The sequence below is a fragment of the Nannobrachium achirus genome (assembly GCF_963921795.1).
Source record: "Nannobrachium achirus genome assembly, chromosome: 13".
NCBI lineage: Eukaryota > Metazoa > Chordata > Actinopteri > Myctophiformes > Myctophidae > Nannobrachium > Nannobrachium achirus.
Window position 1 is genome coordinate 40615378 of NC_137833.1, and position 26767 is coordinate 40642144.

The 26767-nt window shown below is 41.3% G+C and overlaps 2 protein-coding genes across 4 annotated transcripts in view; one reads left to right on the forward strand and one right to left on the reverse strand.

Moving 5' to 3' along the window:
* LOC308297548 (SH3 and PX domain-containing protein 2A-like) overlaps nucleotides 1–16123 on the reverse strand; it is a 63055-nt gene extending 46932 nt beyond the window's left edge. For both annotated transcript variants that reach the window (XM_080741002.1, XM_080741001.1), the window contains exons 1-4: nucleotides 15991–16123; nucleotides 13254–13334; nucleotides 3019–3094; nucleotides 1277–1353 (exon numbers count right to left, since the gene is read on the reverse strand). In XM_080741002.1, the coding sequence (XP_080597128.1) occupies nucleotides 1277–1353; nucleotides 3019–3094; nucleotides 13254–13334; nucleotides 15991–16065 (309 nt within the window). In that variant the 5' untranslated portion in view covers nucleotides 16066–16123. The remainder of the gene's footprint in view (nucleotides 1–1276; nucleotides 1354–3018; nucleotides 3095–13253; nucleotides 13335–15990) is intronic.
* A 1970-nt stretch (nucleotides 16124–18093) lies between these two features.
* tk2 (thymidine kinase 2) lies at nucleotides 18094–24882 on the forward strand. 2 transcript variants are annotated; one of them, XM_080741121.1, is made up of 10 exons: nucleotides 18094–18328; nucleotides 18997–19124; nucleotides 19305–19379; nucleotides 20427–20480; nucleotides 20697–20786; nucleotides 21909–21982; nucleotides 22638–22726; nucleotides 23598–23677; nucleotides 23960–24040; nucleotides 24495–24882. In XM_080741121.1, the coding sequence occupies exons 2-10, from the start codon at nucleotides 19068–19070 to the stop codon at nucleotides 24579–24581; spliced, it is 687 nt and encodes a 228-aa protein (XP_080597247.1). In that variant the 5' UTR covers nucleotides 18094–18328; nucleotides 18997–19067; the 3' UTR covers nucleotides 24582–24882. The 2 variants fall into 2 exon arrangements, with proteins under 2 accessions (XP_080597247.1, XP_080597246.1); XM_080741120.1 differs by having other exon boundaries at nucleotides 19096–19124.
* Nucleotides 24883–26767: the final 1885 nt, after the last annotated feature.

A 26767-nucleotide genomic window follows, 5' to 3' on the forward strand; every position in this document is an offset into this window, starting at 1 on the left:
GGTTCAGAGAGTGGGATGAGAGAAAAGGGACCAATAAATATGGAGGGTGATGCATATCACTCTGCTGCAACTCTAAATGAGTAACAGCATGCATTCAAAATGAGGGAATGTTGTAATTACAGCACTGTCCGCAAAGCTACACTAAATTCATAGTTGCTATTAGGTTGAAGTTACGGTTAATTGTTTAGTGTTCCATATATAAGCTCCGAACCGCATTGTGTGCTGGTGTCACACGACGCGTTGAGCTTGTAGATCAAGTATACAGTACACATCCACACTTTGGCATCACGCCTGCTTCTCACGTTCCCATATCTGAAGTCTGAACCAATGAATATAACAAAGTCAGGGGGCCAGGTCAGCTGTATTTACCCCCCCCCCCCCCCTCCCCCCGCCACACACACACACACACACACACACACACACACACACACACCCCCCCCCCCCCCCCCCCCCCTCAGGTCAGCTGATTCACTCTTGTTCTGTGCATGACGCTCTTGCCCCGTGTGCCCCCTGTATCCTGCGTTTCCGTCATAAGCTGCCTATTGACATGGGTGACAGGAAGTGGCCAGCAGCACAGATAGAGCTGCTGCTTTCCTGTCCAGGCTCTGTACTGGCGGAACAGACAGTCACAGTGTAGGACATGATGTCATGATGTTTGTTTGACACATAAGCAGATGCAGGGTTGGGAATGTCACATTCAAATCAACAGTTTACACATTTTGCGCTCAAAGAACCGCAGTAGAATTTCTTAGGCTTAATTTTGTGTTTTATCCTTTTGACAGATTATGTGCAAATGTTCAGTTGTATGTATTTTTGTCAATACAAACGTCAATCGGTCAATAATACACTTTTAAAGGACCACCTGCATGCTGAAATACTAAAATATCTAAAAACACAGATTGAACACAAAAAATAACTCAGGATTGTGTTGATCGTGTCCCAAATAACAATAAGATAAGATCTGGTTGTCCCAGAGGTGAGGTGGTCCTTTAAATGAAGTCATCCAAAGGCTACTTAATGTAATCTGATGTCACTTGTTGGGTAAATGAAGTAATCCAAAGGTTACTTAAAGTAGTTATCGATTACTATTGCAGATACAGGTCGTATTAGTGATCAGTAACTGGCTACATTTTGTCTTCTTCCCAACCTAAAAGTCGTCCATACAAAACAACGAAAGGCCGACCTGCATCATCAGAATGATCACTGTAAAACAACAGAATATGTACTGTGCTGGCAGTGAGTAGATAGAATGTATACCGTCAGAGAGAAAGCTTACCTGGCAGTAGTTGTCCAGGTGCCTCAGTCTTTTGACCGCCACGTCCCTGATGTGACTTCGCCGAAATAAGACTTTGCCTGGAAGGATGAACAGAGCATTTATTGTTTTATTGTATTGTTACAATGGCAAATAAACTCTAATCTAAAAGAGCACTGAACATTTATGGGAGAGGGTTTTTTGAAGGTCTTTCAGTCCGAGTGTATCAAAAAAGCAACAGGGTTAAAGGAGTAGTTCACCCCCAAAATGACCTGCTTTCTATTGATTACTCATGCCATGGAGACTTAAGTTCAATCTTATTTTTAGTTTTTTGTTGACAAAAAATATATTACAATAAATGTACCCCCATTGATTCCGGATGGGGACCCCGAATGCATTTGGGTCCCCATCCGGAATCAATGGGGGTAAATTCACTATAAACACATTTTTGTCTTAGGAATGCGACAAAAATATTATTGAGTAATCGATAGAAAAAAAGTCATTTTGGGGGTGAACTACTCCTTTAAGCACCGTTGGTCCGACCAGTTTAACATTCACCAGGTTAGCATTCACCAGCTTCGGCAGGTTAGCATTTCACCAGGTTAGCATTCACCAGCATTAGTTTTACTGAGGTTAGGGTTAGACTTTCGTCACCTCCGTGCAGCCAATCACAAGCTTCCGCTGCCTTAACCCAGTTGCTTTTTTGATACACTCGGACTGAAAGACCTGCAAAAAACACTCTCCCGAAAAGGTATCCCAGCAAGTTCATTTACATTGTTCGTCCAGTGTAATTGTGATGTACATGACAAATAAATAAAACATAACATAACATAAGTTAATTTAAGCCTGAGAGTGTAAACACGGACTCATACTAGTGGGTGGGAAGAATGATACATCTCAAGGGATATTATTACTACTAGCCTCTACAGCAGTAGATCATTGTTTAATTGTTAAACTGACTGGGGCCATGTAATGATCACAGTAAAAGAGTGTTCATTTCATTTTCGTTGAAAGATCACTCCAGCACTCAGAGGAACAGCGGTACTTGTGACTACAAATACTAAAACGTGTTAGTCAAAAGGTCTCGAATGAATAAATAAATTGGTAATTGGTTCCTCAGCTATGGTGTTATTGTGATAGCATAGGGAATACTCATAAGCGGGCTGTTAAACTAGCATGTATTAATTAATAGGGCCCATGACGCAATGAACTTCTTAAATGCAATGTGGAATTCTTATAGCCTGGTTATACTTAGTTGCATGCTGGTGTCGCGCATCTAAAATAGCAGAGCTTGTAGATCAGTGATGTTCAGTGAGCAACACAGCCCACAACCAAGTATAAACCAGGCAATAGACATTACAGTCAGTTCAGAACTAGCCAGATTGGAGCTTCAGAGTTTGACTAAACAAAGGGGCTCTTCACAGCTCTGGGCCATGCTGACTTTTATCAGATTAGATGGATCCATGTCTCTGCCAGCCTCCTACTACATTCATACCAGACCAACATCTGACTGGCCTCGGTTGGAGGAAAGTTACTGTAGTAGGCTGTGTAGTAGGCAGAGCTATGGAGTATGCAGGGAGTACAAACGGATATCTGTTATGCATAAAAAAAATGAGCAAGGCCAGTTTTGTTGCTTTCTCATTGCGAAATCTCAGACAGAAACGGAACGCTGTGGACTGGAGGCACAGGCTAGTGTGATAACATGATGGCATTTACAGCATAGTGTGATCAATTCAATGCTGTGTTGTATTGCTGTGTGCACTCACCAGGAAGAAATGGAATGATCCTCTTTTTGGGGTCCTTCTGACCACCCTCAATCGGGAATTTGTCGAGGATCTGCATCTGGAGAAGAGATGAAAAAAGAGAAGCATTTATAGCTCGGAGGCTTGTTCTCCACAGTTGGAAGTCTGATAAACCTCCACCATTCACAAGTTGGTTCCTGGAGGTCCCCAGCAAAAGCAATTAATACAGCATCACAATCATTTTAACCCACTTTATCCATTTTTACGTTGGCTATTCAAAAATAGCAGATCTACAAGCTCACGTTACTTTCACTGGTCCGAAAAAGTTTGAGAACCACTGTTCTATGACTTTGAATGACAATTCATGACAGAGAACATTCATCTACCCATCTTAATGGCTAGTAATTAAGTTCAGGCCATCTGTTTGATGACTAAACCAACGTAAGTTGTCTTTTTATGCAGCACCAGCTAATCTGACAGAGCTCAGTGGTGGAATCTGAGATGAGATCAGTGATAAAACCACATGGGGGTCGTGAACTCTCCCGCTGCAGACCAACCCCATGTTAAATTACTGCAATGCGGGGTGTAATTACATCGCCTCTGAAGAGCTACTACGTTAAGTCAGCAGACAAGGGGTCACTTTGATCTCCGGGGTGACCGAGGGGGTTGCGTCATCCACAGTTAAGTGAAAACTCACTCGACTGCAACTTAACTCATAAGAAGCTTAAAAAAGTCAACAATCAACTCTGTGATTTATCAACCATATAGGCTTAAGTGTCTCCCCCCCCCCCCCCACTGTCTAAATTTAAAAAGGAGAATAAAGAGAATATAATTTAAGTATATGTTTGTGCGTGCCAACATACAGTGACAGCACTCAACGCTGGAAGCAGGAGAAGAAAGACAATTCTTTCGTTGATTCTGATCCCATGGTTTGCTGCAACAATAATATGCACCCATGAAAAACCCAGTAACCGAATAATGTAACTGGGTCAAAGTTGCAGCTGTGCAAGAGGGAAAGTGGAAACTGTGCATGAAGTGGCCTTTTATAATGACAGCATAGAAACACTCACCTTTATTTAGCACAGAAGAGTTTGTGTGTGTTTCCACATAAAACAGTATGTGCTTGTGCACGTGCGTGCATATATGCATGTACAATTACAATATGTCCCCCAGAGAATACTAACAAAAACTAGGGGCCATGGTAATGCATGATGTATGCGATTTTTTTTGAGTGTGTTAGGAACATGTTTGACAAAGTGTTAAGTGTATGTCTGGACCACCTCTATTTTCTTGCCACCTCATCTGAAAAAAAGTAAATGAATGTGCCTGGGACCATCCTAAAAAGTAAAAATCATGCTCCATTTCATATGTGGCTCCTCCTTGCCCCTGCCTTGCCTCGTTCCAGATGTGCTCTATTGAACGGCAAAGGCTGTGAACAGAACTAGCAAAAGCACTCACACATCTAGGCTAGGCCCAGTAGGCTCTGGGCCAGAGAGAGCCAAAAGGAACCAGGTGGACAAACAGAATCTAGCCCACTTGGAGGGTAAAGTTGGATCCACTCTGTCTGGATATGTAGGAGTTGTTTATGGGAGTTTTCCCAGTGAGAGGGAGGTTTGGTTTCTCTTCTTGTGGTTAGTACTAACTGTACTCTTTGCTGCTCTACTGCCTTTTGCTGAAACTCTAAATCTCTTTCAGTCCTTGGCATTTCCCCCCTCCTCAAAAACATAGACAGCAAACGAGGAGTGGTTTCCTTTGAAGAAGGCAGCGGCCATTATTGTGTTTTGAGGGTGCGTTGAACTGCCAGATCTAAAGAGTTGTTTTGGTTAACCAAAACTGCCTAAATAGGCAGAAATTCACAGAAGGATATTTGAGTTACCGTACATTTAAAAGGAGAGACCCTCAAAATATACATGAACCCTGCCATTAGGCTCTAGGGTGGAGAAACAGCAACAATAACTTACACAACAATCTAATTGCAAAGTTTGTTCTTAAATGTTTTAGTGTCAAATGTTTGTGGGCATTTTTGTTATTGCATAGTGCCGTGTTCTTGCATCATTACGCATTAAGTATGATTAAAAAAAACAATCATTTTTGTAAAACATGTGGCAGTGTGTTTTTATTTTTTCCTGTTTACATTGCAGTGTGTGGGTTCCCCTCCAACCGCTCTCACAATGGCCAGCAGTGAAATGTCCTAATTCCTCCATATACAGTAACCTCTATAAAACAATGTTTAACACGGCACATGGGGGAATTGGACATTTCAGCCCTGGTCTGACAAAATCCCAAACGGTTACTTTTCAATTTGAAATGCCAAAATGATAAATACAAAATGAACAGTCTTGGACATACAAGGTTTCCACCTGACAACAATGATATTCAACATGCTATCAGCTGCTCTGCTGAACATGATGGTGGACGGCTGTTTGCGTTCAGTCCACACCTCTCTGACACAGAGCAACTACTGTAAGTACATTTACTCTCAAGTACTGTACTTAAGTACAATTCCGAGGTACTTTTACTTTACTTTAATTTTTCAATACTTTATAGTCTACAGTACATGTCGGAGTCAAATTGTACTTTTTACAATTATTTTTAAACTTTAGGTTCTAGTTTCTTTGCAGATTTTGATTATTATTACAAAACATTGTGATCGGCTAGTTTCTGATATTTTCCAAAGGGAAAAAAAATATATATAAATATATATATTGAAAACAAACTTGTCAAATGGGACATTCTACATCATGGGTACTTTTACTTTGGATGCTTTGGATGTACTTTTGCTCAGGCAAAATTTTGACTGCTGGACAGTCTTTCTACTGTACTTTTACTTAGGCAAAAGACCATCTGAGTACTTCTTCCACCACTTGATAGAGAGGCATCTGGGCCAGTGGTGATGATGACATATCAGTCCCTAGGGTGGGGGGGGGTGGGGGGGTTTCTGCCTGGACATGCTCACTTCTCCTCTCCTCAGGTTCAGGTGGGGAAAAAAAACTCCTTTAGCCATGGCAACGGACTCAACACAACTCTCGGAGTGAAACTCTCGTGGGATGAGCATTTCACCCATTCTCCCATTTCAGACTCTCGTAACGCAGCAGCCGCAACTTGGGGCCATTCGTCCCTGACGCACTGTATTTATGCGTACCGTATCACTTTTCCTGTACCGTGTGGGAGATACTTTAATGTGTTAAGTCTCTGTGTCAGCCAAAGTCTTCCCGCAGGGAAAATGAACTTGTCTGTGTAGCAACAGGTGCAATATGCTCATGCCATTTCCTCCTTTTTTTTTTTTACAGTAGGTCCTATTTTTTGTCCTCAATGTTGTGAACAATAGCCTGGTGTTGTGGTGCAATGTGCTTTCAGTCTTCAAATGTGTCTCTGTGGCTTGACATCGTGACACCCTAAATTTGAGGCATTATGATGGAGGCAAAACACATACTGTAGCTTCTGTGTGCTAAGATGATTCTAATTTGAACACTTAAACTGCCCTAAAGAGAACTGTGGGGAGAGAGACAGACAGACAGACAGACAGACAGACAGACAGACAGACAGACAGACAGAGAGAGAGACAGAGAGAGAGGGAGAGAGAGAGAGAGAGAGAGAGAGAGAGAGAGAGAGAGAGAGAGAGAGAGAGAGAGAGAGAGAGAGCTTGTTCCGTGCAGACAAAGACACTGTTCTATTCAGAATCTCGTATGGGGGGAGTCTGGAGGAATGTTGGAGTGGGAAAACAATCCAATTCCATCCCTTGTTTGGGTTTGGACATGCAGCCACTTGACATTTGTTTACTGCAAAAAGGAGCATCTCCAACTGCCCACTTGGTCAGTTAACTTTTGCTAACATACTTCAGAATTCACCCATGAATATGCTGAGCCTGAGCATTCATCTTCATGGGGATAATATGATAATATAAAATAATATGAAAGTTACTTTGCATGGGTCATGCGGCGCTAACCATGCAGTCTCCTCAACAATAGTATAAAACAAACACTTAGCAGACTAAAAGAAAACGGTTCATTGCTTTTCAGGGCTGTTTGTCACAAACCACTGGTGCAATTAGCCATTGTCAGTACTACTACTGTTCATTGATTCTGATTGATTGGTTGTCAGTATTTGCTTCACTCCATGACACCGCACATTAAACACTTAACCCTATACTTTGTTGGCCACGGTCCCTCAGGGGTCTATTCTTGGCTCCCACATATTGTCTCTCTTGTGAGCTTGTAGCTGCTATTTTCGCCGAATGTTGGCCTATTTTCGTTGAATGTTTGCCTATTATGACAACATGCAAAAGAATAAGGACGCTAGGGTTCAAACGACCTTAAGCTTAGTGGTTAAGGCTCAACCATAGGAAGGCATATACATGTCCATATGAACTTAGAAATTGGCTCCTACAATACTGAATGGACATTTCCACTTTGATTCCGTGTCAAACATTTTTACAAGAGGAAGTAATCAAACCTTGCATTGGTTATATCATATCCATCGCAATAAATATTAATGCGTCCCCTAGTCCAGTATGTGGCTGTAGTGTGCTGCTTTCTTTTGTATCTAGTTCAACCATTAGTTCCTATAGCCTTATATGTACCTCGGTTTCAATGTAGGAGCATACTGAGAAAAAATAACATTGTTAAGGACACAGCTTATGACTGGAATGCAGGGCAGACAAATTACAGTGCAGACAGGGTAGACCTGACCCTGTTCCAATTCTACAATCCAAAAATAATGGCGACTAAAGAGATCTTTGGAGGGGTTTCTTCTGTCCACGCAGAGACCAAAAGGGGAAACCAGGCCAGCTTGCACACACACCACAATCCCCTTGTGGAATGCCATGTCCCGTGTGCTCTGTCCACTGTGGTTGATGGGTGTGGATTGGGGGGAGAGGGTAAACTCTGACACACTGACCAATTCTGCTCCCTTTCCAACATGCGTGGGTCAAAACCATTTCCTCCTGACACCAGAGATGGTGTTGGTTGTTGGACTGCAGACTCAGCAATGTTCTGCATTAAAAACAAATGGTTCTAAACATGCTTTGCGCTGCACTTGCATGCCACACAGCATTTACACCATGTAGTCAGCAGAAACGCTTAGGAAAGGAACCAGATGAGGAGAAAGGCCTTTGATTTATGATGATTGTTTCCCAAATGAGCAGTTAGGAGTTACACGATAGTCCAGTTGAAAGGCTCAGAACATTAGGAGCACATGCACTTATGACATTATTGTACCACTGCAAAGGGATATGTAACCACTTAAGCCCTATATTCTTTGTCAGGCTGGGTTAGTGCCCCAGCCTGTGTCTTCCGTGAGGAAGAAGCCCAACAAACTCACGGTGAGGCCTTTAGGAGGGCCATTCAAGCCGCAAGCGGAGCCTGCAGCACCACGGTGGGCCAGGTGGAGCCTGTGGAACCATTGCAGCTAAAGAATCCACCGCTCCTGAATGAAATATCTGGTACTGGGAGTCTGGTGCAAAGCACAGGTCCTGGACCTGGTGCGAGCAGGAGAGGACCTGGTGAGAGGTAGGAGGGGCCCGGACAGGAGTCAATCCACAGAGCCTAGTCCTTCCACGTGCCAGATCCCAGTCTCAGCAGAGTAGTTCTGGAGCGGTGGATTGTATGGCCCTGTCTTTCCCTAGTAGGACTGACCGTGGGTAGCTACTGGGACGTAAGTCGGGACTTGATCAACCCCGGCTGGGTCACCTGGACCTGATGTTGCGAGACCCGAAGCCCAGATGAGTTCAGGCTACATCACTGATGATACGTCCCAGGTGCATCCATGTGATGTTTTTTTTCCTTAAACCACACAGCTAGCTCAGGTTGGCATTTTAAAAGACCAGGTGCACAAAATGAAACCACCAGTGCCCCTCCACCTCTTCTGCCTAACAAAACAGTATATTAAACTTATTATCACCTAATATGATCGTATTCACTATATTCATTGAGGAGTCATATTTTCTTAAAGACAGGCCTTTTAATACATTGCAATTGAAGTGAGTACAGTGTGACAAAGCAGGAAAAACATAGCTCGTCTCTGGCATCTATGGGAATGTTTGGTCATAAATATATTCATACAGTTGTTCAATCTTCATTGAACTTAGCTATTCAAAGTTTTGGAAAATTCTGAAAACATTTTAATATTTTTTTGCCAATAATGCCTTGGACGCCAGGTTGAAAGCCGGGACACATCAGCATCATAATTGCATCGATACAGATGTCGTCAAAGAATTATGGCCGACATATTTCTGGCTCTAGATCTTACAGAGACAACTGGCAATGAGGTTTTACCAATTACCAGTGCCTTGTTCCATGACTTGGAACAAGACCTGGCTTAGCTTTTAACCAGACAAATCACGTGAAACAGCATCAGGATCACGTTCGTTCATTCTCGACAATGCATATCAAGTGTGATCACAGTCACGTCTGTCAAGAAGAGGGTGTGAACTATTTGTGATCCCTTTTCCAACTTCTAGATGAAACGTGCAATTGTGCACTTGGGGAGAGAGAGATGTGCAGACTCTGAAAACAATCTACTGTAGGTGTCAGTTGGGCGAAGACACAATCTTAGACAGAAAAGCTTTGTCTGGCCAAAAGAGAGGCAATTCTTTTGGAGCAAGAACACTTCTGAGGATGATGAATTACTGCATCATAAATGAAATAAAGAATAACGGAAATAACAGTAGACTTCAAAGCATCTGTGTCATTTTAGATTTTAACCACTTTAACTATTATTTTATACTTTGGCTATTCAAAAATAGCCAAAATAGCTAGGGCTCCCTGGAACAACATTTTCAGATGGGGGTCCGCGGCCAATCATGTATCATTTTGGGGATCCTTGACATGAAATGGTTTTGCGCACCATTGATATAGAAACATTGTAGAATCGGCCTCAGGTCTTAATGGGTTAACAGTACTGAAGTAAAACGAATGCTAATGGAGATGGTACTATCTGATTCAATGTAGTGAGGGGAAACATCTTTCATCAATTCTCAATAATGAGATCAAATGGTTAAATGCCAGATTGCTAATGTTAAGACGTAGCATCAGAGTCCACTTTAATTTAACTAACTACTTGCTGTGTAACAGTACTTATCCACTATCCAAAGCCTGGAGTCATTTCACTCCCCAGTGATTTCATTCCCTGGTAGTCACTATTGTTACCCCCCCCTTCCTGGTCATGACTTCCTCCTCATTTCCATCCAGCAGCACCCTCTGGTATTTTCCCTGAGATCTTCTAAATGGCATCCTATTTCCTTAGAGAAGGTTCCGCAAATCATGCCAGACATAAAGATTGATTTACAGATGTTTCAACCTTCTTCTCTTTTTCTCTGCACCTGCTCACTGTTGACGCTAATGATGGATTCTGGATCAGTGGAAGGAACATGGCTGTTCCTTTCTGGCGTGTATGAACCAAATTCATTAGCGAGACCAATAAAAGAATTCACCATCCCCACCCATCTTGTATAGACAGCTGTTGGAAGAGTTGCTTTTCACTGATTACCATAGCCAGGCAAGCAGAGGCGGGTAGTGGGGATCTCTGCAACTAAGACTAATGTTTACAGAGACAGGAGAGAAGCTCTGTTTCCATCAAACAGAGCAGAGCAGAGCAGGGCAGGATTTTCCTGGCTATTAGCAAGGGGCCCTGGAACAAAGGGTTTCCTCTGCCGCCTTCAGCGCAGTCAGGCCGACAAAGCCCCTGGTCTGGTCCGAGACGTGGGCTGAGCAGGTCGTCTGAGACGATCCAGATACAACGCTTTACAAGGGAGCTACACGTCCATTTATTGCATGACCTTCCCGTCGCCGTTTCCCGCCTCTATCATTACTAACTTGTGCCGTTTATGGCAGCATTTAGCTATATTTGTCCCTCTCTCTCTCTCAGTCTTAACAACCACGTTAGTGCAGAGACGTTTGAGCACTGCGTGGTCCGGCTGTATACACGGTTGGGTCAGTGATTCAGTGTGTGACATTTTCCTCTCTGGTGTGTTGGTGTCCCTCCAGCAAACATATTATGCCTATTTTACTTCCTAGTACAGATGTCTTCAACGTTTTTCAGGACCATGGACCCCTTAGCTGAGAGAGAGATGAAGCCGGGCCCTCCCCCCACTACATATTGTATAAAACTGTGTTGCAGATTTAACTTTTTCATAGATTTCATAGTTAGCTACATAGACTTGATTGACAGCACTAGCATTGTGTAGTGTTGTGTTTGAGTCGGACATGTGTATTTTCAGACAGTTTAACCACTGAAACCCTAAATACTTAGAACACTTGTACTTGGTGTGTTCTTTTTCCACCCTACACCAAACCTCTATGCCCAAAACAGCCGATCTACAAGACCACGTGTGAGCTTGTACATCTGCTATTTCCGGCTAATGTTCCCCTCACAATAGGGTTCAAGTGGTTAATATAAAAAAAAGGAAAGAAAATAAGAAGTTCCTATCACACAAAGATTTGACAGCCCCCTGTAGTAAATCTGAGGATCCCCTAGGGGTCCCGGACCCCCCGTTGAAGACCGCTGCCCTACAGCATGACAGTGCTGCTTTGCCAAACAGAACAGATCTACAAGGTAGCCATCGCAACGACGTGTCGTTAGCTCGTAGGAAGTCTCTTTTTGGCCAAGCGACACCCTTGTGCGACGTAGTATAAAGCCGAGCATCAAGGGCAACTTTGTCTCATGCCACGTTCAGAGTGAGATCATGTTTTCCTCTTGGTTTCATTATTTAACTCCGTATGACGCATCTAGCTGACAGGATTTCCCCCCATGTCCCCGTTTCCGCTCGTGTCCAGTGGTCTTAAATGAGACCTTTCAGGCGGAGGCTTCCCCTTGTCGGGGCGTCACACACTGGGAACATTGAGGCTTGCCCTCCACCCACCTGACTATTGAGCCGAGACTAAAGCCTGGTTTATAGTTTGTCATGTGACCGTGTCGTCTGTGTCATGCCTGTCATTTGAAAATCAGTTACTTTCGGCGAGCGGCACAGTCGCGTGACTTCACTGTAAGTACTAGTAAGACGCCTCAGGGCGACAACCGAGGTCACGCCATGTCTTGGCCATCTGGCCAATGATGTATATCGGACCATATATGGTACCCATATATGAAGATCCATGTACTGTATATGGAGATATGCTGTGAGAGCCCAAACATGCTTACTCAGTTATTCGTTATGTGAAAGTCCTATGACGTCTATGACATCATACATACGATCCCTTTTATGCCCATACATGGAGATCCCTGTCTGTAGAACCAGCCAAACAGATATGGGCTGTCTTTGCTATCTGTCTTGGCCATATGGATTCTGTTAGTGTGGAATGTGGCCGATGTGGCCTCCATATAGGCCTATGGGCATTCTCATATGAAGTCCTGTTACAGTAGATATGGGCTTAATTGATGACATCAGGGAACTCTATATATGGGCATAAAAGGGATTCGGTTAGCGTGGTTCCCCTGACATCACAGTGATGTCAGAGTGTGATGTCAGAGCAGCAAACTCATTCGGTTAGAGTGGTTCCCCTGACATCACAGTGATGTCAGAGCGGCAAACCCATAGACTGTAAAAAAATCACACCCGTGTGAACTGAGCGGTGGTCGTGGAGGCTGCGCAACAGCAAAACAAATATATATATACCTGTATATATATATAATAAAAAATATTAAAACAATATTAAACAAAATATTAATAATAAAATGCATGTCACTCAGGCCGCCACTGGTATCCATCCATCATCCATCCATGTGTGTGTGTGTGTGTGTGTGTGTGTGTGTGTGTGTGTGTGTGTGTGTGTGTGTGTGTGTGTGTGTGTGTGTGTGTGTGTGTGTGTGTGTGCGTGCGCGTGTGTGTGTGTCTGGTCTGGCCTGAACAACAGCGCCCCTCCCTTAACATGTGTGGTCAAAAAAGGTACTGTAGGCTACATACAGACAGACAGACAGACAGACACGGACGCAGACAGACAGACATACCCACACACACGGCCACGTATAGGAGCGTTGTGACCACCGCTCAAAAAGTGTACACGTCCAGATGGAGTCAGAATGTGCCGTTTCACATACTAAACTGCGACCTTCGGTCGCAATAATTTCACCGTTACATGTCACACTGACCTCATCCAGCCCAGAATAAGATACACACCATCAAACACTTTGAAAACGTCATTTCTTTGTCGCATTCATAGTATGTAATGGCATGGCAATATCTCAGTATTATTGTCGATTATGAACACATCCAAATGTCATTTGGATGGTGTACTTGTGCCATTGTTTGGACAAAGACGTCGTACCTGTAGGTCGAAGAATTTGCTGTATCTCCTGTAGATGACGTGGGAAGAGGAATCGGAGTAAGTGACATTGATGAGATAGACCTAGAAAGACAAGCACAAACAAAGGACATTAAGAAAGCCTCTTAGTCAAAGATGCCATGGCGCCGCACCATTTTAGCTTGGTTTTCCCTAATGACACAAAGTGCATTCCCTCCTGACTCGACCTCCAAAGGTCACTGAAGGTCAAACAAACTCATTTGGCCCCTCAGTTTCAGCCACACTTCGTTAGATGTTGTGCCAGCGTTCAGAGGAGTGCGGCAGTGGGTTTTCAACTATTGTGAAATTCATACATGGTTACACATTAAAACCTCTGAGTTTAGCCAAGTCAGGAAATTGATTTTTGGGACATGGCAACATTTTTTATTTTCCTTGAATTCTACAGCGTTATCTAAGCTCAATGCTATGCAGCAACCACTAGAATCAAAAATACTTTCATCTGCACACACAATAAGAACGATTATGTGGATGAGAAACCATAAAGTTCCAATTTCATTGTATAATTACTAGCTTACCATTGTACTTTTCAGTCCTTTTTAGTTTAGTGTCTAATGAAACACATGTTGGTCCCATTATGCGATATATATAAATTGCAATTGTTCAAGGACACATCTAAATCTGTTGTAGAGCAAACACCAAACATGTCTAACGTTGTCCCATAGGACACTTAATATATAGATAGAGGTTCCACAAACAACCGAGCACACCCTGAGGTTTGCAACAGAGGCTTGAACCATATGGCTGTATGGCGGTGTTTCTCAAACTTTCAAATTTCAAGGTCTCTCCTTTATTCTGACAGTGTACAAATGGAACCCGGGTTCATTTGGTTCTATTTGTTCACTGTCAGAGTTACAGACTTGTATGGGTCAATTTAGACCCCCCTAAAGGAACCCACAGAGTCCCTGGAATCCACTTTTAGAACCATTGCTCATGTATGGCACAGAATGTTTATGAAATGCAACGTTTTTTACACATGGTCACAATCTGCAGAGACATTGGTTTTCCATTTGTAATCAGGTCTTGGATTTTCTCTTCGCAGTTCATTAGAGAAAGGAGTTCCAGCCGGAACAAGTTCTCCGGCAGCTTGCTAATTAGATACAGACAGCATGACCAAATGCTATAAGTTTACGAGACAACACTGTGTGAAAGGCGGGTGGTCTGTGGTCAAGCGACATATCCCCATATACTCTATGCATATCCCCATGGGTTTGTGTCCCCACGTGGGTAGGGGAGTATCTAACAGAACTATAAACATGGCTAAATAGACAATGAAATCTAAAAATGTACTTATTGTTCACCAATCATTGTATAAATCATTTGTATGACTTTGTTCTCGGCTGTCCAAAACCTTCCTTTTTTGTTATTATTTTAAAACGATATAAAATAGTGAAAATAGACAATCTACAAGCACACAACGCCTCACATCGTGAGGTGTTGTGTGCTTGTCGATCTGCTATTTTCACTACTTTTGTGCGACACTCTTGTATGATGAAGTCAGGCTTTAATTTTGAAAAAACATACACATTTGAAACTTGAGATACAAGGTTTCTGCCTGACAGTGACAATGTGATATAGTTCTCTCTCTCTCTCCCTCTCATTGCAAGATTGTTAATAGAGATTAATCATATTCATAATAGCATTGGAAGCTTTTAAATACATGCAATATTATTGATTTCTTTATGGGGAGGGGAGGTGGGGGTTCTACAAAGTGGTCATAATATGGTTCCACGCTGCTAAATTGTTATTCACTAAAGGCTGCATGTTGACAGCCACGTTGTGACATACCGTATATATGTATACTTTAAATTCATAATCAACTAAGTGAATCAATGAAAGAAAGTACATGAACTAAAGCAAAACAAAAGGTCCCATCCTCCACTCCACCCTCCACAGATCTCCTGTGTGTGTAAACAGGGAGCTGCCATTGCATGCTCTCTGGGATCCAGTGCCTCCAGTCCCTCTCGTGGAAGGAAGTAACACTTGAACCTTGCGGACAAAAGACAAAGAGTTTCTTCTTTCCTCTCTCTAAAACAGGATAAGCATTTCCAGTTGCTGAGCTCATAGATAATGAGATTAGATTTTTCTCTCTCTCTCTTCCCTCTTAGGGGACTTCCCCACTGCAGCCTGACTGACCCATCTTCTCCATGTGCCTCCCTCCCTCCCAAGGGAAAGTCTCTGTTCTGTGCGTGCAGTGGCCTCGGTGAGACCCCTTTCAGCAAGTGAGGGATGGTTCAATTGATCCCAACTCTCGGGTTAATTAATCCTATTGAACCCGATGGACCAATTGATTTTTGTAGTTCCACTGAGACCCTGAGCTGTGCTGCAGTCTCATGTCCCAAGAGACTTTGTAACATTATACTCAGCACTGGTAAATGTCACTAGGATTCGTCACTCAGCCAAAATGTAACAGCAAAGGCATGTTGTGTGAGTGTCCGAGTGTGTGTGTGTGTGTGTGTGTGTGTGTGTGTGTGTGTGTGTGTGTGTGTGTGTGTGTGTGTGTGTGTGTGTGTGTGTGTGTGTGTGTGTGTGTGTGTGTGTGTGTGTGTGTGAGTGAGTGAGTGAGTGAGTGAGTGAGTGAGTGAGTGAGTGAGTGAGTGAGTGAGTGAGTGAGTGAGTGAGTGAGCAGAATTAAAACAACACATGCATATTGTCTGAGAGAAAGGGAACTGTGTCAGACGTACAGAATGTAAACAACACTTACATAGTGCTTGGAGGGATTCCTTCGTTTCTGCACGTCCACCACCTTAACTTCATGGACCGTGCGGAGCTGCATCATGACAGTTCAGGTTGTTCTTTTATACCAACAAAACAAGCTGTGAAAAGTCCTGCACGACTGGATGGTCACCCATGAAAAAGCTGCAAAAGTGTGCAATGGTTGGAAGTCATGGGGGGAAAAACGCTGGGGGGAGAGAGAGAGAGAGAGAGAGAGAGAGCATGCAGTCACAGAAAGAAGAAGAAAAACAAAGTTGTAGTCAAGATGTGATAATGCTGCCAGGAGGAGGTCTGTCTTCGCTGAGGGATCTCCTGTCAGTGTGTCAGGGCAATAACACAACACAGCCTGGGCGTTTAAAGCGCCTCCAAAGAATCTACTCCTCCTTCAAGAGGGGCTGGACCTCCACCAGAGCCAAGCATGGGATGGACTCTACAATCTGCAGTACTTCAGTCTTTTTTTTCCCTGCTTAAACTTCAAGAGGAGGGAAGGAAGACTGTTACTGAGGAGGACCCTTTGAGAGTAGGAGAAATTTGAGTAGCCTAATGGGTCTTGAAGATATGAAAAAGTTTATTCTCGGGGCACATTTAACATTCATGTCAAAGGTAGAATTGTCTTTGCAGACAACAGATAAGAGCAAGATTTGTGAACTGTTGTGACAAGAAGGCTAGAAACACAACCACCCTAAGGACTATAAACCATGGATTGACATCTATTCCCTACTGCACATACAGTATGAAACAGAGCTGCTACCTTTAAATGCATTTTGAGAAAAAAATAATGCTGTTATATAAAGCCTTATAAAGCTTTATACCCTGTATATATACTGTATATAAAATGTCACAATGCGACATAGCTCTGTTTACACAATGCTGTACCCCCTCCCAATGTATATTATGTTCCCCATTTTCAACTGTTTTTATTTTATTTGTGACACTTGCTTTGGCAATATAAACGTATGTTTTCTCATGCCAATAAAGCTCCTTTGAATTGAATTGAATTGATAAGATAATATGAGATGATAAGCACTATTAAACCCCAAGGGGGAAACTGGGTTCATCCCCCATGGATAAAAGGCGGATCAACACAGTCCATACAAACCACAAGAAGGAACAAAACATTCCAAGAGGATGTGAGGAGCCAGGAGCCAGCAAAAGCCAGGCTTCGGTACCACTGTAGCCCACAATGCCAACAAAAATATGGTGTGATATCCTAAGTTAGGCTAATACAACACAGCCCAATAGGGCAATAAAAAGCCAATTAGTTAGTCATACACACAAAGACAAAGCCAAAACATGATCAAATGCATATAAATCAGACCCGCAAATCTCCTAATACCTACAATATTTAGATAAATGAGGAGCAACTCCACAAACCAGTGGACATTTGTAAACATTGTGGAGGGACAATTGTGCACACATGTAGAAATACTCCTTACAAGTAAAAGTCTGGAATTCAAAATGTAGGCTACCTGAGTAAAAGTACAAAAGTATTGGTATCAAAATGTACAAGTACAAAAAGTAAAAGTAGCCTACTCATTGTGTAATTTCAAGTTTTAAAATGTGTGCAAATGTGCTGCAAGCTTACAATGATGCGCTTTGCATTGTAGATCCGTAATTTTCAAATGGCCAAAATGTATATAGGGCTGAAGTTAATAGTACATTTTGTAATAATAATCCAAATCTACAAAGTAACTAAACCTTTCAAATAATTGTAGTGGAGTAAAAGTATAATATTTGGATCTGAGATGTAGTGGAGTAGAAGTAAAAGTATTGGAAATTGGAAATACTCCAGTAAAGTTAAAATACCAAAAAATTGTACTTACTAAATTGTACATGCCATTTTGTAAACACAGTGTGGAGGGACAATGCGCCCAGCCCAGCCAAGTTTCAAGGGGAGACTACAGCAACATCAACGGACTGCTTCTCAAATGACTCTGTCACCCTCTAGTGGATGAGTCAGTAAACAGCAAGCAACGTGAGCATCCATCCATACGTGGGCGCTGGTTTGCTTCCATGGTGATGAACGATGACACCACAGAGCACAGACACGTGATTACCTTCTCCATGCGACTTCTTCCTGGTTCGGTTTAATAAGAAGGTCTCTACCACCTACAGTACTACTCAATACTCTATTGTATGTTTCTAACCTCGTTTCATTTAATGCGAGATGTCCGTATCGCGTAAGTGTATGAAGGCCTTGTGGAGATCTGTTACACCAACATCTTTTAATTGTACAATCTCTGCTATTGTTAGTAAAATACCGTTAACTCATTGGAGAGTCGGGGGGCTCATACAGTCAAGAGCACACAGCAGGACTACGCAATTTAGTGAGTGAAATCTGTTCAGCTTTATATACTGGCTTTGCAAACAACTAAACTAACACACCGTGGGATAACGACGGGTTATTATTTTCATCATCACCCTTCCTCAATGGATAGAGCTGTTGATGGTACTGCTTAATGGGAATCTGTTATTTAAGGACCCAATTAGACAAGCCATAGGGCTTTCTTAGGTTTAAATCCTATTTGTAGACCTTATCTGAACTGTACTGTCTTGTGCTTTGCCTAACGGTGTTCAATCACTCCAAAATCGTATTCATCAGACTTACAATAATTGGTGATGTCTTCCACCCTGTCTGTATTAGAGATATTTTATTTACCGGTAAAACTCTGCTCTGTTCCATGTTCATGTTGAATGGGTGGTGATGATGACCACACTGGTTGGGGATTGGGAAACAGCTGCATGCAAAGCATGCCTCCTCTGTTGTTGCATCATGCACTACCACTGTGTATTTGATAGGTCAGAACTGGGATGTTCAAGAACATTATGGGACACTGGAAATAATGACTTGATTGTTTTCCACAAACTTTTCCAGACTCCCAGATTGGTTTTCAGTTGTTAATATGGCTCACCACTCATCTTCTGAAACTTGCTTCACTTCATTTGCCTGCTGCACCTATTATTAACATCGTTTTGTTCCCTGGCTTTGCCTTAGTTTGCTTCTTACCCTGATTGAGGCCAGCACAGCACTGGGAGGTGTGGAAAGTGAAGTCTTCTTATCTCACAATGTTATCTTCCTTCCAAGGGAAATTAGTGCGGAATGGAGAGGAGAAGAAAACAGTGGTAGGTCTCTACTCCTTGATTTTTGTTTCTATATACATATATATGACTGGATTTCTTGACATCCATTAATTAATCCATTTAGAAGATACTACCGTCTCTCCATTTCTGCTTCTATAAACTAGGTTTAAATTGAAACAGTCGTAGAGAATCCATATATCTGTGTTCTTGTCATGTTTTCAGATCTGTATAGAGGGCAACATTGCCAGTGGGAAGACCACATGTCTGGAGTACTTCAGTAAAACTAGTAATATTGAGGTAAGACAAAGATAAGGCTCACATTGCCGGTGCCAAAAACACAACAGGGAAATGTAATATAAAAAGTAAGTTTAAAAACAGAAGAAGACAAATAATACATCAGGGGGAAACAAATCACTTTAATATAATGAATGATGTGAAAAGACAAAATGTTAAAAACTAAATAGCTATGGCAGAAATTACAGACAATAATATCAGGTGATAATATAAATTCCAATTCAATGGCAATGGCAACATCTTCTCTTTTTGAGCGGTGGTCACACCGTCTCCTATACGTGGCCGGCTGTGTGGGTATGTATGCGTCCGTCCGGCCGTGTATGTAGCCTGGCAGTACCTTTTCTGACCACACATGTTAAGGGAGGGGCGCTGTTGTTCACACACACACACACACACACACACACACACACACACGGGGGGGAGGGGGGTTGGTGGGTAAACCACCGCTCAGTTCACACGTGTGTGAGTTTTTGTTGTTGTGGTGCTGTTACTGTAGTTTGCATCCATCCCTCCTACCCAGTGAATAATGTTTTTTACATTAAATAATGCGTAGTATTACTACTTTTGGTGCAAAGGATATGAATTTGTGTTGCATACAAAGAATGACAGAAGTATCTCACACAGCAAATATTTTAGCCTTTGCTGAACAGTAAACACACACTTCTTGTGCAGTTGTGAATAATGTCCATTTATGACAGTGGGATGTACAGTATACATTCAGAGAACAATGAGGTATTTTACCCCCATTGTGCAATTATACAAAGGATATCAATTTGATCCGGCATAATACAGCCAATAGCTTCAATCTTATCGATCACACCAAGACATTAATGGGATGTAAAGATGTCATGGCTGCCATGTTTATATTTCGCTACCATTTAAATTTGAATGTTGAGACATTATTCAGCTGTTTCCTGCCACTTTTGATGACCAAGAAAGTAACAATTATTATCAGACAACATGTTTAAATGAGTGAGAAGTAAATGTTTGCTTGTATATTTATTTATGTTTTTGTTCTTCCATTTGTTCTCTTTTCTTTTCCTACACCAGGTCTTAACAGAGCCAGTTTCTAAATGGAGGAACGTCAGAGGACACAACCCTCTGGTACTGTACATGAATGCACTAAAAAAGGAGTATTTTACACTGTAGACTAGAGCACTTCTTCACTAGTAGTACTTTTGTACTTTTACTCAAGTCAATTTTGAATTCCGTACTTTTACATACAACAGAGTACTTCTACATTGCAGTATTGATAACTTTACTTAAGTAAAATATTTGAGCACTTTTTCACTGTTGCTTTTCTGTGTGTGCATCCTCCAGGGTCTGATGTACCAGGATCCTACACGATGGGGCATCACACTACAAACATATGTACAACTGACAATGCTAGACAGACACCTGTCAGTCATCGTAAGTCTAAATGCTTTCACCGATCTCTGCATCTCTCCCATGCAGGTGCACACGTGTGAGTAGGGCTGTCACAATGACACATTTACAATTAATTGTCACACAAATAATTCCGATTAACATTGGAACATTAAAAACTGCACAGGTCAGATATGACAAATAAATATACAAAGACTGACACATTTAATCATTTTATACTAATAAAACAAATGGCAGAAAATCCTGATCTACAAGATTACAATGTGTCACTAAGTGATGTGTTGTAAGCTTGTTGCTCTGCTATATCTGCAATTCTTGGAAAATGTTTGAAAATGTATACACAAATATGACGATTATACAAAATAATTGCGATTCTCTCAAATAATTGCGTTCGGCGATTATGTAATAATTGTGACAGGCCTACAGTATGTGTGATAGGATACAGTAGGTTAAATATGCTGTTTATTGGTAATGCTACAGTAGCTGGTGTAAAAAATAATCGATTCAGCAATGCATCGCAATTCTGATAATCGAAGCCTAAATATATATACATGTTGTGCAGCACACTGGCCACAATATCCACTGTGGACTGCATAACTGAAGTGGAGGAAGTGCTGCAGTTAACGGAAGTTACGTCACACAGTGCAGTTCAGCCAGCGAAACAAAGCTAAATACTATTTAGGTTTGTTATTTAGTAAATAGATTATAGCTCTTAACTCGCTCTTAATAGGTGTAACTTTGTCAGAATCCATGTTTGGATATTGTTTATTACGAGCGCAACCGAAGGGTTGGGAGAAGTAGAACAGTTTTTTTTGCCAGCGGGGAATACCATAAAGTTATATATAATGGGGAATACACTACACTGTGAAAAAACAATAACATCTGGGGAAATTCCCGGCGGAAGTAGCACCGTTCTATGCTATGGTTCTATGCTGTCTCAGCCTCACGTCGTAACCAGGCTTTTCTCTTCTCAGATGAGTAAGCCTGGCTATGCAAGGCTGTTGTGCAGTAATAAAGAAAAGTGTGATGCATCGTAGAATCAAATCGTTACCTGGTGAATCATAATTGAATTGATTTGTGAGGGTGAGGGCAGTGCCAATGCACACCTCTAGCTGTAGTGCTAACATGGTTTCTCTTTGTTTCTAGAATGATCCTGTGAGGATGATGGAGAGGTCCATCTTCAGTGCCAAGTACATCTTTGTGGAAAACCTGTTTAAAAGGTACTTTGATGTCATGGAACCCTAGTGGGCTCCGCAGACCCATAATACTATGGATGGGATGGGAGTTTGATTACAGGCCCGGATTCTTCAGACAAGCTATTTATTCATACTGTAGTAGGGTTTAGAACAGCAACTCTGTTGTCCATAAATGGAAATGAGCCTCTAGCTTCACAGTGGTAGCCTGAACAGAGATAGTCCACAAGATGCAAGGGAGTTTCCTATTCCATATTTATAAGGGTTCAAACGTTGCAATTGCTACTGCTAGATTTTTGTTTTAACATTTTAAGAATTCAATGAAATAATGGCATATGGGATTTTATGCTCAGTGCAACATTCTTTAAAAGTTACTGGCTCTCATTTATAGTAACGATTTAAAGACAGAGTTGTAGGCGTATCTTTCTAAGCATACCAACTTAGTTCAAATTACACATTTATATCGGCTTGCATTTTCCCTCCCTTACCAACACCCCGTCCTCAAGTTCAGTATGTCACACATGTCCTGTTCGGGTTAACTTTGACACACTTTTTCAAACCCCAAAGTAGATTTTTATTTCATATGTGGCTTTATGCTCTACAGATCTACATGGAGAACACGTGCCTACATAGTGTGATTCTATTGTAGTGTCTAGGCCAACCCATCTCCTGTGTTTTTCAGTGGGAAGATGCCTGAGGTGGACTATGCCGTTCTCAGCGAGTGGTTTGATTGGATCGTGACTAACATATCTATTCCTGTTGATCTGATTGGTGAGAATGCAGCAGAGAGATCACATGCAAAACCTCAATAGAGGCCTTTCATGGAGTATTTCTGTATATACTTGTATGCTATTTTCAGTGCACAACACTGGTTTGCAGCCAGCTGTAACTGAGGCTTCAGAATGTCTGTTTATCCTCCATGTTGGAAGAAACAACGGTTAAGTTACTGCTCAATGTGCAAAACAACAATTATTATGTGTTGATATATGAGAAACATATCATCAAATGAAAAGATGTGTTGTCTGATTACTGGATCTCGTAAACCAGTCACAGTAGAACAGTAATTTACTGCTTTTTACAATGTCTACTTGTGAAAGTGGTTATTACTGGTTACAAACAGTCATGCTGAAAGAAAGAACTGTACAAACATTCTGCAAGGCCTCTATTGACGATGACGTGTTGAAGTGTTGTCTTTCCCCCCCTTTTTTGGCCAACATCGGTTCACTTATAGATATTTTATTTATTTATTTCTATGATACATCGTCACTGTTTGGCAGACACCTTGTAATTCCATGTTTCCATGTTTGTTGTTTTCCTTAAGGAATGCAGTATCTTTGTGTCAAAAGTAGAGAAAATAGCTCTCATTGCATGCCAGGTTGAACGTGTTTTTAGTCATTTTATAAATATTTAACCAAAATGTCTCAACAGGAGCTTATGACTAAACTGTTATTACATTGTATCCACTTGACTGGAACACAGCTTATTCTTTCCATTTCCTGAAAAAATATGGTTTTAGACATTTCCACCTGACAGCGATCTCACATTCTGCTCCTATCCAATTTCTCCTATTCTATACTGGCATCAACAACTGATAAAATAGTTTAAAATAATTTACCTAATCTCCATCTGTCTTGCTCTCCAGTCTACCTCCAAAGTTCTCCCCAGACCTGCTACGAGAGGCTAAAAGAAAGATGCAGGGAGGAGGAGAAAGTCATTCCTCTGGTGAGACCTCATACCCAGTCTAATGTGTGCTGTGTTCTTGTGAATGATGTTAATGGAAAAGTTCTATTGATGAATTGGCAGATGGCAGGTTATTAGATAGATACACGTGTCAGTTATTAGATACGCAGGTACTGTCGTTCTATGCAGTAGATGAGAATACACCATATAAAAATACACATTAAGTCAACTTTATCAGTTTCAGTCCATTTGTCACAAACACCAACCAGTATGACCTGTCTCACTTTGTGTGTGTGTGTGTGTGTGTGTGTGTCTGTCTGCCAGGAGTATTTAGAGTCTATCCACCAGCTGTATGAAGACTGGCTAATCAACCGCACTTCCTTTGCACTTCCTGCTCCAGTTTTAGTGAGTAACTGATAAGATCCACCCTCCAGCAGGAAGCTAAACCACCTTCTGCTGCACTTCATACATCTCTCAGTCTGTTGTCTCTCTCTCTATCTCTCTCTCTCTCCAAGTTATCCCTAAATGATTTGTAATAATAAATAAATAATAATGATGATGATGATGATGATGATAATAATGTATACGTATACTGTAATAATAATAAATCACTTTTAAGTAAACGTTTTATGTAGTGCAGTTCATATTTTTTGGTGGACCTCGTGGTAATGTTGTGTGGCCCCTCGTGAAAATCAAATGCCCTCCTATTTATTTGCTTTGAAGCCAGGCCAGGCCTCTGTGTTAATGTCACATCGTGGCTGCATGAACATTGCAAAAAGTCAATAATCCAACAGCATTGTAAGCCTCTTGTGACCAAAACCTTATAATTTAGATGAACATTGTGTATCTCTCCATCCAGGTGATACCAGCTGACCATGACCTTCAGAAGATGATTCACCAGTATGAGGAGAACAGAGACAAGATCCTACCAGCCAGTCACCTCTGATACACACAAAGAAAGGCACAGTGAAGAAAGGATGGGATGATATTATCGTTTATCGCGAAAAAACACTCACGATAATCGTATCATGGAGATTTAATTTATCGTCCTCTGTCATGCACTGGGATCAATTCACCTTTTATTTGCCAAGCTTAAACCCTCTATAATTGGTAAAAGGTACTACTTAAAATATACGTACTATTTTTTGGCAAATGCCCCAGGATAATGGATTTTGATTATCGCGATATCGTAAATCGCGATTTCTTAGGTCACAATAATCGTGATATGACATTTTCATATCGTCCCATCCCTACAGTGAAGATATATATTATGTGCTCTGGAACATTATTTATTTATATAGTGACTTACACCATCCATGTTTTTCAGGTCAGTCATACTGTACCAATTTAAATATCTCTTGTTTGTTTACCTTTTAGATTTGCAAAAAAGAATCTGAATCATGGCTTTTCATCATTTTAATTTAAGTTATCGTGTTTATGACCACATTAATCCCATTCTCAGTATATAACACGATGCTCTGTAATAAGTTATAGTAAATGTTTCGCTATCAATGTTTTGTACGGTTAACAATAAGATGTTACACTTGCCGTTGCCCCATGCACCTGATAATTGGGGCATGTGGCATTAAAACAAGATTTTCTGTTCCTGTGAAAACACTGTAATAATGGGACCATCTCGACATTACTTTGCTATTTTTAACCCCCCCCCCCCCCCATTGGGCACTTGTTTATAACTAATAGTTTGAATATTTGGCCTTTCAATAACAACTCCAGTGTTCTGGAATATATAGAACCATGTTGTAAGGATATTTGCTATTATGTACTGTACAGTATGGAGTCGCTAGTGCAGTGACGACCTCCCTCGTCCAGCTTCCCTGTCTCAAACATGGCAAAGCCCAGTGGAGCTGGATGCCTTGCAGTGCTGCATTTACCCCCACATACAACTTCTGTCACTGAATGTATCCTATTACTTGTGTTCTGGACCAAAGTAGCCATGTATGTAATTAATTATTTAGTATAGTTTCCATGGCTAGCCAAAATTTACTAAAGGGCTAAGCATGGCTTACTCATTATTTGTATCTATTGAGAGTTGCTAGCAGTTTATCCTCACAGATGAATAAACCTAAACTAACTCCTATGTAAAGAGTACAGAGTAGTATGTATGGCGCCTTACTGTAATCCTATTGCCATTGTTGAGGCCCTCTATTGCACAAGATAAAACAAGAACTGGCTAAAAAAGAAGAACTAAACCTTTGTTCCTATTAGAATTAAACTTTGTTCCCATTAGTAGATTTGAAAAATATATACTGTATCTGCTTTGTAAAATATTCATGCTAATTCATAGAATTTGATATTGTTTGAATAAAGTCATTTTACTGTTTGGATGGACTAAAGCAATCTGCATTTTCTCAACAAAAGATATCAGGATTTGGTTTATTCAAAGTAATGGGTAAAGGAATAGATCTCAAATCAGAGTAGGCCCACACTCCCCGCACAGATCTCTTGGAACAGTTAAGGCCAGCTTGTCTTTGTTAAACATATCACTTCAGACATTGTTAGCACACTTGATGCACACAAACATAAGGCACTTTGTAAAATAAGGCACTGCAAAATCAGGTCTCAAAATACAGCAGTGCACCTGAAACACAATCCAGTAATACAATCTGAAATATTCTTACATTCAAAGTGTCACCTGTATAACCCTAAACACAAAAAGGTAAGATCTTTCTCCTCAGATTACTGCCACCTCACCATATCAACATGAGGTACTATAACAAGCACCATCATTATGGCAACATAGAGTTGGTCTAACGCTGTCATGAGTAAAAATCTATGAAGACATAAAAACATTCAATAGGTTCAACAGAGTCCATGCATATAGTTCACTAAAGGAATTGTTTTGAGATTGATTTGAAGTCCATGACTTTGTGATGGTGACATGATCATTTTACAGTGGATTGTTTATCGCCTAAAAGTTTGGAAAATGGTGAAAAAGAAAACACTGTAAGGTTCTTTAACACTTCAGAACAGTGGCTCCCCTGAACCAGGCTCAAGTGTTTGACCCAGGGGTCATTGAGAGGCCTTATTTAATTTTTCAGACATTCAGAAATGGGCATTCTGCAAGATCAGTGTATTGTGATGCTACGCGTTGAACTTGTAGATCTGACATAC

What these genes read in the sequence shown, in the direction of transcription:
- tk2 (XM_080741120.1), top strand. Translation starts at nt 18,169, where the DNA reads ATGTCCGTATCGCGTAAGTGTATGAAGGCCTTGTGGAGATCTGTTACA. An exon ending in GTAAAACTAGTAATATTGAG is followed by an intron (nt 19,380 to 20,426) that starts GTAAGACAAAGA and finishes TTCCTACACCAG; the next exon opens with GTCTTAACAGAGCCAGTTTC. An exon ending in AGGAGAAAGTCATTCCTCTG is followed by an intron (nt 23,678 to 23,959) that starts GTGAGACCTCAT and finishes TCTGTCTGCCAG; the next exon opens with GAGTATTTAGAGTCTATCCA.